This window comes from Cyprinodon tularosa, unplaced genomic scaffold, assembly GCF_016077235.1.
Source record: "Cyprinodon tularosa strain WSP-4 unplaced genomic scaffold, ASM1607723v1 ctg425, whole genome shotgun sequence".
In the NCBI taxonomy this organism is placed as follows: domain Eukaryota; kingdom Metazoa; phylum Chordata; class Actinopteri; order Cyprinodontiformes; family Cyprinodontidae; genus Cyprinodon; species Cyprinodon tularosa.
This window is the reverse complement of record NW_024039147.1, coordinates 116,200-129,779: the sequence shown is the minus strand read 5'-3', so window position 1 is coordinate 129,779 and position 13,580 is coordinate 116,200. Positions and strand designations below refer to the sequence as shown.

General features: G+C 35.5%; 1 protein-coding gene and 1 non-coding gene across 4 annotated transcripts in view; both read left to right on the top strand.

Moving 5' to 3' along the window:
• Positions 1–2,365, top strand: part of LOC119792615 (splicing factor SWAP) — a 74,719-nt gene extending 72,354 nt beyond the window's left edge. For all 3 annotated transcript variants that reach the window (XM_038299337.1, XM_038299338.1, XM_038299336.1), the window contains one exon: positions 1,635–2,365. In XM_038299337.1, coding sequence (XP_038155265.1) covers positions 1,635–1,700 — 66 coding nt within the window. In that variant the 3' untranslated portion in view covers positions 1,701–2,365. The remainder of the gene's footprint in view (positions 1–1,634) is intronic.
• An 8,248-nt stretch (positions 2,366–10,613) lies between these two features.
• LOC119792625 lies at positions 10,614–10,726 on the top strand. The gene has a single exon (XR_005282014.1). It is a non-coding gene; the product is annotated as a U5 spliceosomal RNA (small nuclear RNA).
• The last annotated feature ends 2,854 nt before the right edge of the window (positions 10,727–13,580 follow it).

Below are 13,580 nucleotides of genomic sequence, written 5' to 3'. Positions count from 1 at the left end.
AAGACTTTATCATTTCTGTTTTAAGGCACAAATAACATGGTGAATTTAAAATAATGAGTCATTTTCAGTTTCCTCCTAATCTCAGAGATTAATGTATTTTCAATCAGAAATACATTTCTTGACAGAATCAGAAGCAATTTGTTATTCATATAAATAATTTTGACTTTTTTGTAATTCAAAAATAGAATTTTGTAGGTATTTGAGCTAGATAGTATTGCTTATTCCTACAATATATAGAATGTGATACTGCAAGATATACTTATGCTATTGTGTGATGGATTAGGATATTGATAGTTCTATTTTTACAAGAAAGTGTTGTTTTTTCATGTTGCTTGCACAAACTAAGCAGCATCTCCTGATCTACTCTACTTTTGTTGTCAATTTTGTTTCAGCCCAAAGGGTTGTAAGAAAATCTATGTAACACTGATTTGCACGATTCTAACAAACTTAAATCCATCCTGTTAACCTCCTAAGGATCATTAAATAGAATGAGATGAAATCCGACTCAGAGCCGCTCTGGCAGGACAATGCTGTCCTGTGTCTATTCTGTGCTTTAAGCTATATCTTGCTAAAAGCTATGCTATCCTCTAGATTTAGTCCATTTAACTAATCGTATTATTTCATTAAGAAAAGCTATGATCAATATTTACTCCGAACTCATTCTTATTTGATTTGTATTCATAATTAGCAGAGTGCAGCAGAGAGCGCCATAAATGCTGCCGCGGTGGCCGCTTCTCTTGCAGACCCCACGTTGTTAGTTTGCATAAACATGCATCAGTAAATGTAAATGATTAGTCCCAATTACAGTCACGTCCCTAAATCCACCACAGAGAAGAAATGTCTTTATTCCTCTCCTCTAAATTGACTGTCATCTGGATGAAGCAATATCAATCTCTGTTGCAACAGTTGTAGCAGCGTATTTCTGCTGCTCTGCAGGCAGATGGTTCAGGCTCTGTGTCATGGCACTTCCTTATGCTTCATGTATTCTGAAAACGGTGTTGAGATGCTCGTCTTTGCTGCCTGTTGTCATATAAATCCTCATGATGTCCTGAAATCCTGCAGCTATGCATCTTCACAACATAACAGATATATAGTTCTCTGTTTACCTCTGGGCTGTGTTCAGCTCACTCCAATGTCATCTCTCTATAACCCAACACCAGTGTTTTGCCATTCCTCTATTATGGTTATAAGATTTGTTTGTTGTTGTTTTTAATTTTACTTACTTAGTAATGATTGTCTTTATCTTTTTGTTCTGGTTAGAAAAACATAAAACATTCAAAATAAATGAAAAGTGGGCGAGAAAGACTTCAGGGGCCACATAAACTGTTCTTAGAGTTTTAAAGCTGCCTTACTTTTTTTTTGAACAATAACTGTTGATGCTTTTAGCTTTAATACCAGACAGAGCATTTTTCTTTTTCTGACGAAAAATATATTTAAAAAAGAAAAGCACTCCGAGCCTTCCTTCATTCTGCTATGCTTCATTAAACAGGTATAAACAAACTTTAGCCAGTCCTGCAGCTTCCCTGGTATATTAGAGTAACTTAAAACACTAGAAAATGACAGGATGTTTGCAGTTGCTTTAAAGAACTTCTAGAATAACATTTGAAAATTCACCTTTTGCTTCTGTCTTTCAGGATCTAATGGCCAAAGTGCGAGCCATGCTTGCTACATCAAAGACCCTCCAGCCTCCCACTTCCTAAAAACGATATATCTGCATTCTGAACCCGCTGCAGCCTCCCGTCGGTCAGAGGGCGCCGTTCTCCAATTTCCTGGAGATTCATCTTGCTCTCGTCGGTGTTTATCAGCAACATCTTTATCTATGATTTATTATTTCATTTATGTTTCAGCTCCAGCAGACACTGTTTGGCTACAGAATGTCCTCTGTGGTGTCGTAGGAGTGAAGTAAGCTGGAGCTGTAAGCGTCTCCTTTCACACCTGAGTGGAGAAAGCGGCTCATTTACTGGGAGATTAAGACACAGTTGTTATGTTTCGACGCAGCGAGAATCAATTGGGGAAATAATCCATGTTATTTTTCATTGTGTTTTATGATAAACCCGTAAAGGATGTCAGTCATTTCTGCAGCGTTATGCAAAGCTGTGGCAAGTGTAATTATCTCCTTCTGTGAAGGTTTGTGTTTGATAATTTCATTTTCCTCACATATCTGCTTTCCTCTGCTTCCGTTTCTTCCCAAAGCCTCTCCTCTCTCGCTCCATTATTTCACCATTCAACCGAAGAAGTGGTTTTAATTTTTTATTCGGCTGTACTGCGTGGCCTTCTATTTCTGTTCCTGGTTTGTTCTGTAATGAATTTGATGCAGGACACTTTGTAAACTGAAAACCTAAATAAAGTTTCTGTTATGACTCAAGTTTGGTCTTGAATCATTTTCTTCTTTTAGAAAAACTGCTACTAGCCAACCTCCTTTACACAGGAAGGCAGTAAATAAAATATGTTATTTACATAAAATATAAATGAAAAGTCATTTTCAAACCATTTTGAGACTAAAGCACACTACGAACAATAAGTTGACACTTATAGCTTTCAAATCGCTTTAAATTGGAAGAGATTTCTCTCAGCTGACACCCTTCTTGAACCAAATGATGTTGAAGCTCCAAGTGATTTAACCATACTTTAGTGTTAAAATTAGTTTTTTGTTGAAGATATTCAATATGCAACTGAAAACTCCATGTGCACATAAATTTGGGATTGTGTAATTATCTGTGTCTAATCACAGCATTTAGTTTTGTGATCTGTTACATTTCCCTGTTAGATACTTGGTTATGAGCTACTAGCCACAATTAAGATAATTACAGAAGGAATATTTTAGTGCTTAGCCAATAATCAGTAAATAGAATAATTAGTTATGCTGTGGTGATTTGGATTCTTTTGCAAACTGGCTCAAGCATCAAATAAACACATCGGCTTCATCTGTTCATGACTTCTGACACAATCTCAATGTGGATTCTGTTCATTTAGTTTCATCTGTTTCAGCAGCATATACACCAGCGACAGTATTTCTCTATTTGCACTTACTCTAGCTTTTATTGGAATGTGCTGTGAATCACATAACTAATTAGTTTTCTCTTTGGGTAACTACTTCTTTAAATGTCAGAACAAATTGTGTTTTTGTGGTAAAATAAGAATATGAAGATACAGAGTTTTGAAAAGAATTTCCACCTCTACAGATCTCTTCTGTTTTTACTTTTTTGTCACTCTTAAATGTTTCAGATCATCAAATTGATTTTTCACCTGGATCAAGTTAAAGTACAAAAAGCCTTTTCCAAATAACTAATTTTTTTGAGGGGGAAAATGGATCTTTGGCAGATGGAGACTTTATTTTTTATCAGGTTAAAAAAAACAAAAACACCCAACATAAACTGTTTTTTGCCCTTGCAGTTTTTCCATCATAACAGCCTGGAAAGTCCTGATGCTCTCTAAAGATGGATCAGCAGATATGTGTTCCAGATCCTGCTGCGATGGCCCCTCTAGTAACTAGCTGATTTACCTCACACTGTGCCAGCACATAAAGGATTAGCTGATCGGACTGATAGCAGTATATATATATATATTATATAAAAACAATTAGGAAAATTGATTTAAAATGTTTACAAAAACAAAAGTTTGTGTTTCATAGTTTTTAGACCTTTTCTGACCAATTATTCTCTTCATACCTGTGATACAATAAATTGTAAAATACATCCACTGTGATGTTTTTTTTTTTCTTTTCTTAAACTATGTTCCAAAAACAAAAGCTAAAATCTCATATTTAAACTTAATGATCTGAAACCTTTATACTATATTAAGATTTGATGACTTTCTTGGCCTGCAGGCTGCTTTAAATATGCCACTGTATGGAACTGGAACCAAGCAAAATATCTAAATGAACTGAAAAACTTTGCTACAAAACAACCACAACCGGGATGGTGATGGAATAAAATAAGGAGCACTTGTTTTGGTCTGAGTTTGGATGTGGCAGATCTCTGCAGCAATGATGCAACATTGAAGAGTGCCGACTCCTATGTCTGCCCACAACCTGCTATGAGAAAGGCAGTGTTGTTGCAGTACCTTAAAGATTTATTCAACTCTTTGGCTTTTTTTTTTTTTTTTTTTTTACATTACAACCCCAAAGTTCAATGATTTCATTGGAAATTTCTGGGACCAACTCATAAATTAGAATAGCAGTTCAGTCCAACCCTTCAGGTTTCAGGTCTGTTCCTGTTTCTAGCACATCTCAGTCCAAGAATTAGAATGTTTCTTGGTTCTTTTTGGCAGAATTTGGTCAACGATCTAATCATTGAAAACAGGTTCTTGAAAACTGTTAAAAACCTGAAACATGCAGAAAAACGGGTCATAAAGACAAGGATAGGGGCGCCCTGTCTTATCATGAGAGCTCTTAAAAAAATACAGAATAATGAAGACCAAGGAAGATGAAACACTAACTGCTGATGATGCATGTGAGTTATAGCAATCACAGTAACACTATAGGAGCTAGTTATGGTGTCCGGCATGATGTTTTGATATCATGTACACCATTACCAACTATTATAGTGTTAATGGGGTTTCTACATCTGAGGAGGATCAGAAGCTAAATTTTCCATCTTATTTAGCAGACCAATACACTGTGCAGAATTATTAGGCAAATGAGTATTTCGACCACATCATCCTTTGGCTTGAAAGCAAACTACCAATTAAGTAAATCGGGTGGTGTGCATCTCTGTAATGAGAAGGGGTGTGGCCTAATGACATCAACACCCTGTATAAGGTGTGCTTAATTATTAGGCAACTTCCTTTCCTTTGGCAAAATGGCTCAGAAAAGAGATTTGACAGACTCTGAAAAGTCAAAAATTGTCAGATGTCTTTCATAGGGGTGCAGCAGTTTGGAAATTGGCAAGCTTTAGAAGTGGGATCATGGCACAATCAGGCGGTTCATGGCAAGACGCAAGAACCTTGTTGAAAAAAGAACACGCAAAATAACTTCCTATGAATTGAGACGGATCAAGCGTGAAGCTACCAGGAAGCCATTAACCACCAGTTGTGCCATATTTCAGAGCTGCAACATGTCTGGAGTGCCGAGAAGCACAAGGTGCTCAATGCTCAAGGACCTGGCCAAGTTTGAATTATGTCCTATTTGTCAGCTTGGGGAGGGTTTACCTCAATGACCAAGTATGTTTTTTGAAATATATAGACAATTTAGTTTGAAATATAGTTATGTATAAATACCTAATTACAATTGTGCTAAGTATCATTCAAAAATGTAAGGTACACAAAAAAAAGAAAAGATATGGAAGGAAGTATTCGGGTAGGTTAGGTGAGACAGATGCTAAATTATTTGGCCAACACGCAAATTGTTTACGTATGTTCAGAGATTAACCCAGAAAATATCTACTCCAACATAAAATTTAGGATTCTTATTTTTTACCTACTGGCTCACAAATGTTCCCCAGCTTCGCTTTTCAGGCTGGGAGGACGTATTTCAGTGATCTTTCATCAAGGTCTTGAAATAGCTCTTACTGTGTCCATTTGTGGATTTAATCCTCTGGTTGGTTGGATGAGTTCAGATTTAGAGATAGTGGGAGAAGCTTTATCATCTGCGGATAGCTGCTCCGCCACAAAAAAGTAATCAACTTAGATGGTTCAGTCATCTGATTAGGATGCCTGCTGGGCTTTCCACATTCCCTCCCATCGAAAGGGGACTCTGAAGAAGAACCAGAACTTCCTAAAAGACCAAAAATCCCAATGAATGTTTTAGTTGATGTTAGATCTCTGTCAGTCAATCTGTTTTCACAGTTTACTTATTATAGACAGTCTATGTACTTATTTAAAAAAAATAATTAATTGCTTTCAAAGCTTCCAGACTGACTGGCCAGTTGATCTCATTACAGCCTAACAATACCATTGGCAGGGTTTCTGTGTGTTCAGCCTGACTTTAGCTCTTTGTTGTCCAAAGTGTGGCTGACAGAGTGTAAAATTGGGCTGGATTTGTTTCTGCTTTAATGCCCTTAGTTATCAGCTCTGTTAATACTTCTTTGTCTTGTCTTTCATGTAGTTCCTAATGGAAACCAAGCAAACTTGGCAATTAACAGCTTTGTTTAAATTAGTTTACTAGAGTAAACACTGGCCTTTTGGCACTCCATGGAGGTTTAAAACTATGGGAAGTATGTCTCCAATTATGTCTCAAGAAAAAAATACTATATATTGAGTGTTTGGTTTTCTTATCCTTTATCTTACTTGGAAATGAAGCCAATCACTGCTTAAATACTTCACTAGATTGCCCACAAATTTCATCTAGTCAGATTCCCATCAAATGCAGCTAAGAAAGTTGTTTTTGTTCAGGCTCAGAAATTTGGTCTGAGGTAAAGAAAGAAAGCAAAGACAGGAAAGACTGCTGATGCTCTCCTGTTTGACTGATCACATCTAGCAGGGTCCTTCCCTAGTTTGACATCCTGAGGGCTATCTGACAGATAATAACCCATTTTAAGATTATATCTCAGCAAAGAAGGCATGAAAAAAACATAAGCTTCTCCCCCATCCTCCAGGTAGAAGTCACCTTCCTGCAGCAGATGACGGCATCATCAAACTGCGGATGGGACTGGTTGGGAAAGTTAACAGAGTAGCAAAATGGTCCAGAATCAGTCACACCACAGCTTAATAAGACATAAGGTTAGGTTGAACGGTCTGAGGATGTCGAGGGGATGTAGGTATTTCATATAAATTGTAAAAGACAGAAATCACCTTCAATAGCATAAAAAACAACTTCCATACAATAAAATAAATAATTTAGAAAAAAAGCATCAGAAAGGTCAAAGCCATTCTGCTATTGTTCTGCTATAGCAACATGAATATCTGATTTATCAACCATACAAAAACAGGAATCTGGTAAGAATGGGATCACAGAAAGCAAAAATAGAGATACATTTACAAACCAAAATGTAAAAATCAACGTACAGAAAAAGTTACACAAGAATCAACACATGTATTTAAAATGAGGAATGCCTTTCTGAATATTTATACCAATTTCAGCTTTTTATTCTACAGAAGACATACAGAAAGAGACAAAATAACAAGGATAACATTTTGGGAAAAATAAAGTGTTCAAACTCATCTTTTCAGCAAAGCCTTTTATTCAGGGCAGCTATAACAGCAAAGAATAAAGCAAGCTTTCATGCATCTAAGTGTTCTCTGTCTGTGTTTTGTGAAGAGTGGGGTGAGGATTTGAGAAATAATGTGCTTTAACTATTCAATTCTTTCCTTTTGTATCATATTTTGAAATGGTGGGTTCAGGTTTATGCCGCATTTTTTTTTTGCATGAAGTCGATAAACTAACAAAGAACTGTTTCATCTACTAACTGTTGACTTGCATATTACTTCATTAATTTCTAATATGTGGGATTCATGACCTAATAGATGTTGACAGATTCTTCTACCAGAGCTGTAGATCTTCATAGCTCTTCAAGACTTACCAGTGAACCCTTGATTGCATGTATAATCAGTTGAAGTTAATGGTCATGACTTGCTGGGGTTTCTGTTGGGCCATATTTTTCGCTCCTTTGATGGATTCTGTAATTCTCCTGGTGATGGACCTGCTTTAAACATCTTCATAACTTCATCTTCAAGCTCTTTGCTGTTTTTTTGATCTGCATAATTAACTTATACAATTGTGCGGCCTTTTCAGAATATCTTTATACTTTGATTGAATTGCAAATGTGTGGAGTCTTTAAAGGAAACAGTTTTCAGAAGGGAATTAGTTTATGTTTTTATTGATATCAGATTTGAGAGGTTTTGAAGAAAAATTAATGGCCATTTAAAAAAAATGTGTATTAAAAAAGGTCCCAAGAATAAACTTTGTATTTGTCTATCATGGAGAATCCCAATAAAATGCATTAAAGGTTGTATTTGTGTGCAAAATGTTAAGTTAAGGCAATTGAACGATTTTGCTTGACCCTCTTAAAAAACATTTCAGAAAATTTAACTTAGATCAAAAGAGCCATCTAACTTACCTTTCCTTTTTACCTACTTTAGCTCCTACAGTAAGTGGCTCCTGATACTTTACATCCAAGTCCAAATTGCAACTGCTTCTCTGCTGATCAAAACGTTAGCTTCATCCTGCCAATAAAGTTTTACAGGGGTCTCCTGACGCTCTGAGTTTTAATCACATTAGAATAAAGCAAGCTCTAAAACAACAGTTGCAATTTTCAAAATTACATGTGAAGATAAATAGGGCAGTTTTTTTTTTTAAAGAAGGTGAAAAGCTTGAACTTCACAAATATAGATGGTGAACACTCAGATAAATCGGATTAGAAGATCTACTTGAACCAACTTTTCATTCAGTTACTGAAAGGAACTGGGAAAAAAGGAGTCACGGCTTTTCTGCATGAAGTTTACATGTTCACCACTTCTACTCCAGCTTCTTTTACAATAAAAATGATATATATCATATAACATTTATATATACATTTATATATATACATATATATATATATATATATATATATATATATATATATATATATATATATATATATATATATATATATATATATATATATATATATATATATATATATATATATATATATAAATGTTAGGTTAGTTGGCTGTTTGTCTCTACGTTGCTCTTTGATGGATGAATCTGTCCAGCTTTTGTCTCTCATCACACTTGGTGTCCCAACAATACCTGCCCACTCTGCAAAGAAGATGCAGCAAGGATAGCAGATCTATGGAAATAATTTATTATTTAAGGCGGAAAAGATTTTCTGGTGTTGCTAATAAAGTGTCATTCATGAAAATCACTTTGTGCGCACTACAATTCTTTCACACGGTTACACTTAGACTGTCTACGCCATGTGGAGAAGATTGCTGGAGGCGGAAGTAGTGATTTGTTCTTCGCACTGGGAAATAATAAGCTTCAACCACTGAGTGCTGGGAGTAAAATAGAGAGGATAGACAAGGTACAATAGAGAGATTCTTCCTTGGGGAAAACAAAAAATAAATGGATCAGTTAAGCCCAAAACTTCCTCTTTCTTTAGAGATCACAATGGTTTTAAGAATATATAGAAATCTATAGGAAAGGTAGAAAGAAAGAACACTGTTGAAAACCAGCCCCAGTTTCTGTCCAAGACATGCTGTCTATTATTGGAGCTCTTTTGGAAATGTATTTTCTGATAGAGCTGTAAAGGAGCTATGTTATCCTTATGATATTCTGTTTTTTATATAGGCCTATCGAATCGTCTCACTACCAATTTAAAAAGTAGCAAAAAATGAAAAATTAAAGATGCTTAAAGTTTTTTTTTTTGCCTGATTATAACAACTGAAATGCTGCATTTTTTATTCTTTAAATGCATTTTAACCATTTTTCATACACTACCTTGCAACATATCTGTTTTTCTTGATTGTTAGAAAAATCATAATTTTAAGGCAGTTTTTGTCATAATATTAGACAGAGGTAGGTTAAAAATTTTTTTTTTTACATAGTTTTTATATTTTTTTGCAGGCAGGAGAGTAGATCAACTTGGGGTGAAGGCAGCTGGAAGAAACACAGACTGGAAATGTTCAGGGAGAGACATGCAGTTAGCAATGCAACAACAGGGGGAGTTTGGGGAGTTTGACAGAGCTGCACATTTCTTAGAGTTCACAGATGATGAAGCAGACCCTGGGGGAGCAGGAGAGTCCAATAGGAAGGGATCTGGTTGTGAGGAAGTGCGCAAGCTAGAAGTAACACTTTCCAGAGGGATTTGCAGAGGGTGGACGTGCAGGTGAGCACTTGAGGGTTGTTTCAGAGGAAGAGAGGAGGACGGATGAGGAAACAGCCAGACTGAAAGGAAAGGAGGACAGGGAAGGGCAGTTTCTACCTAGAATCAGAGTATGCTAGGGAGCTAGTAGGTAGGATACCAAAGCAGAGTTTAACTAAAGTGCAACCATCCCATGAAATCCACTCCTGTAAATATGGCCTCCTGACTGCAACCAAGTGAGATCAGCTGGGAACTTAAACTAGCATTCCCTGAGGACGAGAAAGATAAGAGAAGCAAACAACCAAGGATCCAACAGTATTGCTTTTAAATGCACTCTAAGCCTAATTTTCTCCAGGAGTTTCATATTAGATTATACATGAATTCACTAATATATTATAATTCTGAATTTAACAAGTAGATGTAACATTGTAAGAACCAAAGGAATAAGATGCCTAATTTTGTCACATATCTTAAAATTCAATCTGGGATAATTTTGTAAAAAGCAGCATAAATGTGGTAAAAAAAAAAAATAAATAAATAAAAATAATCCCTCCATTTATTAAATCTAAGAAAATCTAACCATCTCTTCAAATTTTTATTTGTTTTTAATATAAAGCTTAGACATACGTTAAAACAGAAATTGTGGTCTAATTCTATACATACAACCTTCACAAAAAGAACTGTGGCACGCTTAAAAGTATTTTTTTATTATTTCTGGGGAACAAGGTTCTGTTAGGAAGCCAACTCACCCTACTGCCCAGTCAATAGGATCAATAAAAATGGAACCAGCTGGTAATACCATATAGAAATATGAAATAATCATAGGCTCAAAGCTGACTGGGTGCAGTTCTTATTTTGTTATTAAATATGATAGTAAATACTACATGCATTCTTATTTCTCTTCAGATCGTATAAATATTTTGCCTTTTACTAAAGAATTTTCTGTGCAGGGGAACAACAAGAGTCAGCCTAATTTTTAATGCCCTGCTGAGAGGTAGGGTGACCCACAGCCTCCACTCTGGCTCTTTGAGAAAGACCCTTAACCCCACACTGCTCCCTGGCGCTGCACAATGGCAGCCCACTGCTTCCCAAGGGGATGGGTCAAATGCAGAGAGTGATGTTCCCCAATGTGGGACAATAAAGGGTTTACATGATATTATTCTTCTACTGATAATACCAGACAAAACCATTAAAAATATTAACAATGTGAGCAATTAAAAAAATGTAAAGTTTAGTCATATTCACTGTACAAACTTAAATCATATTCTGGTGATAAGACATGCTTCACATTTAAACTCAAATATTTAAAATAATTTATTTACCTTCAGTATAAAAAATCCACAAAAATGGAAACTATTTGAATTTATTTGAAAATAAATTCTTAGCTGTAAAGAGTCATATCTCTTCCAGGTAGAAAATGTAGTCAAGGGCAACTATTAGGCTTCCTCTTTACAGATCCAGGCTCTATGAAAAATAAAAATGGAGAGAAGAAATCTATTGTTAAAAAAAATCAGGAAACTCCAGCTCACCCTCTGCCAAAAGCCTTATAGAGGACATAGACATATGAAATTAGGAGCTCTGCTCAGGTAAGGCAATATATTAACAACAGAGGAAAGCTAACACTGCAACTTGAACCCACGTCTACATTATAATAAATAATGGTAGCCTCATGCTGTGGGGTTGCTCCTCATCAACAGGAATACACAAGTAGTGTGGAATACACACTACTGTTACAGAAATACAGTATTAATATGAGTTCGCCATCAACCAAGACGACACAGCATATCAGGAAAACTAAGAGCAGATTAATCCTGCAAAAACCCTGTTTGATGCTATAAAAGACTTGAGACTGCATCAGAGGGACTCCATCCATCCATCCATCCATCCATCCATCCATCCATCCATCCATCCATCCATCCATCCATCCATCCATCCATCCATCCATCCATCCATATTACCTATCCATCCATCCATCCATCCATCCATCCATCCATCCATCCATCCATCCATCCATCCATCCATCCATCCATCCATCCATCCATCCATCCATCCATTTTCTTTATACACCCTGGACAGGTGGCCAGTGCTTGGCAGGGACTCCTTCCTGTTAAAAGAAATTGTTGCTTTAAAAAGATAAATGTATTATGTGTCTGTTACTTTTTTAGACATACTTTTTAACTTTTTATACATTCTGAAATTAAAACAATCTTTTTTTTTTATAACAAAATGAAAAAATATTTAAGGGGTTTAAATATGTTTGTAAAGCATTTTACTCAATAATGAACATGTTGAATGTACTTCTTTTAAATTGCCATCTAGTGTGTGCACCTGTTTTCAGGAGTTCAGCTTTAAGCCACGGCCACACCTCACTCTGTCATTTCGGTCAGCTGGGCTGCTTCTCCACAGTCTCTGGCCTCATATCTGATACCCAGATGTCTGTTATCTTCCAAAAATCCTTGAAGCCTTTCCTTTTCCTCATCTTAATCTTTACAGTAGCTCTCCCCACAGAATCAACATTCAATCAGACATTCTCAGACAAGTTGGGACTCTGAGCAAATCCAACAAGTAAAAATATTGTATTTACTAAAAAAAAAAAAAAAAAAAGAAATTAAAAGATTAATTTGAACCCATACATTTCATAGCTATGAAAGATTTTAACCAACGCTGATGATCATAAAACGCTGTTTAAAAAAAAAAACTCCTTCTGAAAGATATTCTAGCAAGATTGATAGCTTTTGGAGTATAATTAATTATCATATTTGGAGGTTAATTTTAAATGCAACTGGTTATACTAGATTTATTCAGGGTTTACAGTTTAAAATGCATGTTTATGCAATATGTTTCAGATCTTTATCTCTAAACAAAATAACTAAAAGCTCTACATCTTTTTTCTTTCACTGATTGAGCCCATTTCTGTGTTAATCAGCCACCTAAAGTAAAATCTTAATGTAGTTGGTGGATGTTAGATAATTTAAAATTTCAACACTTAGCAGCATGTTTTCAAAGCACTGTTATAAGCTCTATAATAAAAACAAAAAAATTAAAATAATTTCAATAGAAAACCTTTAAAGCTGACAGAATAAACAAAAAAAAAAAAGGTAGCATTGGTGTTGTTCGTATTTCCCATTGCCTTTCTACTGTTCAACACATACGGTAGGTAAGAGATTTACCCAGAACTTCATCTGGCCAATACAGCCCATGTGAAAGGGACACTTTCTTTATGATTTTTGCCCTTTATGTGTCAGCACAGCTGCACTGGATTTGATAAGAAATAGAGGGAAGTGACGCCTTATGTGGCATTTTTCAGGTGGTAATTGTGCACCACCACTTTGGAATAGATAAGTGAGTCAAAAAGCTCCACAGAAGCAGATTTATGTGAAGGATGAGCCTTTTATTACCAAACCAGAAAGTTTAATAGTGCTTCTAAGCGTATTTGAAGTTTAACATTAAGCTCTTTTTATGTATTCCTGAAGTCCTTTGCAGAATAGGTATAAAAAATAAAAATGCTGATAATATGTTACTTGGTTTGTAACTACAGCATAATATTTAAAAACTAAGAAAATAGCTTTTGACGTGTTTTATTTTTGCATAAAAAAGTGTAGTTTTTCCTTATAAGCAATACCTACTATAGGCATTTAATCTCCATTTATTGTCTGTTAAACTTCTTTTATGTGGAGCTTTATCATGAAGTTCTTGTCATATTTAATACTCAAATTCATCCACTGCTGGTTTTTGTTCTCTATGCAACAGGGCATGGCTGTCTTTCAGCTGAGGCTGGATATGCAGATATTCATCATCTCCAGATTTTGATTGTATTTAAAACATAGAAGGGTATGTTATCTTCCTTTTTTAATG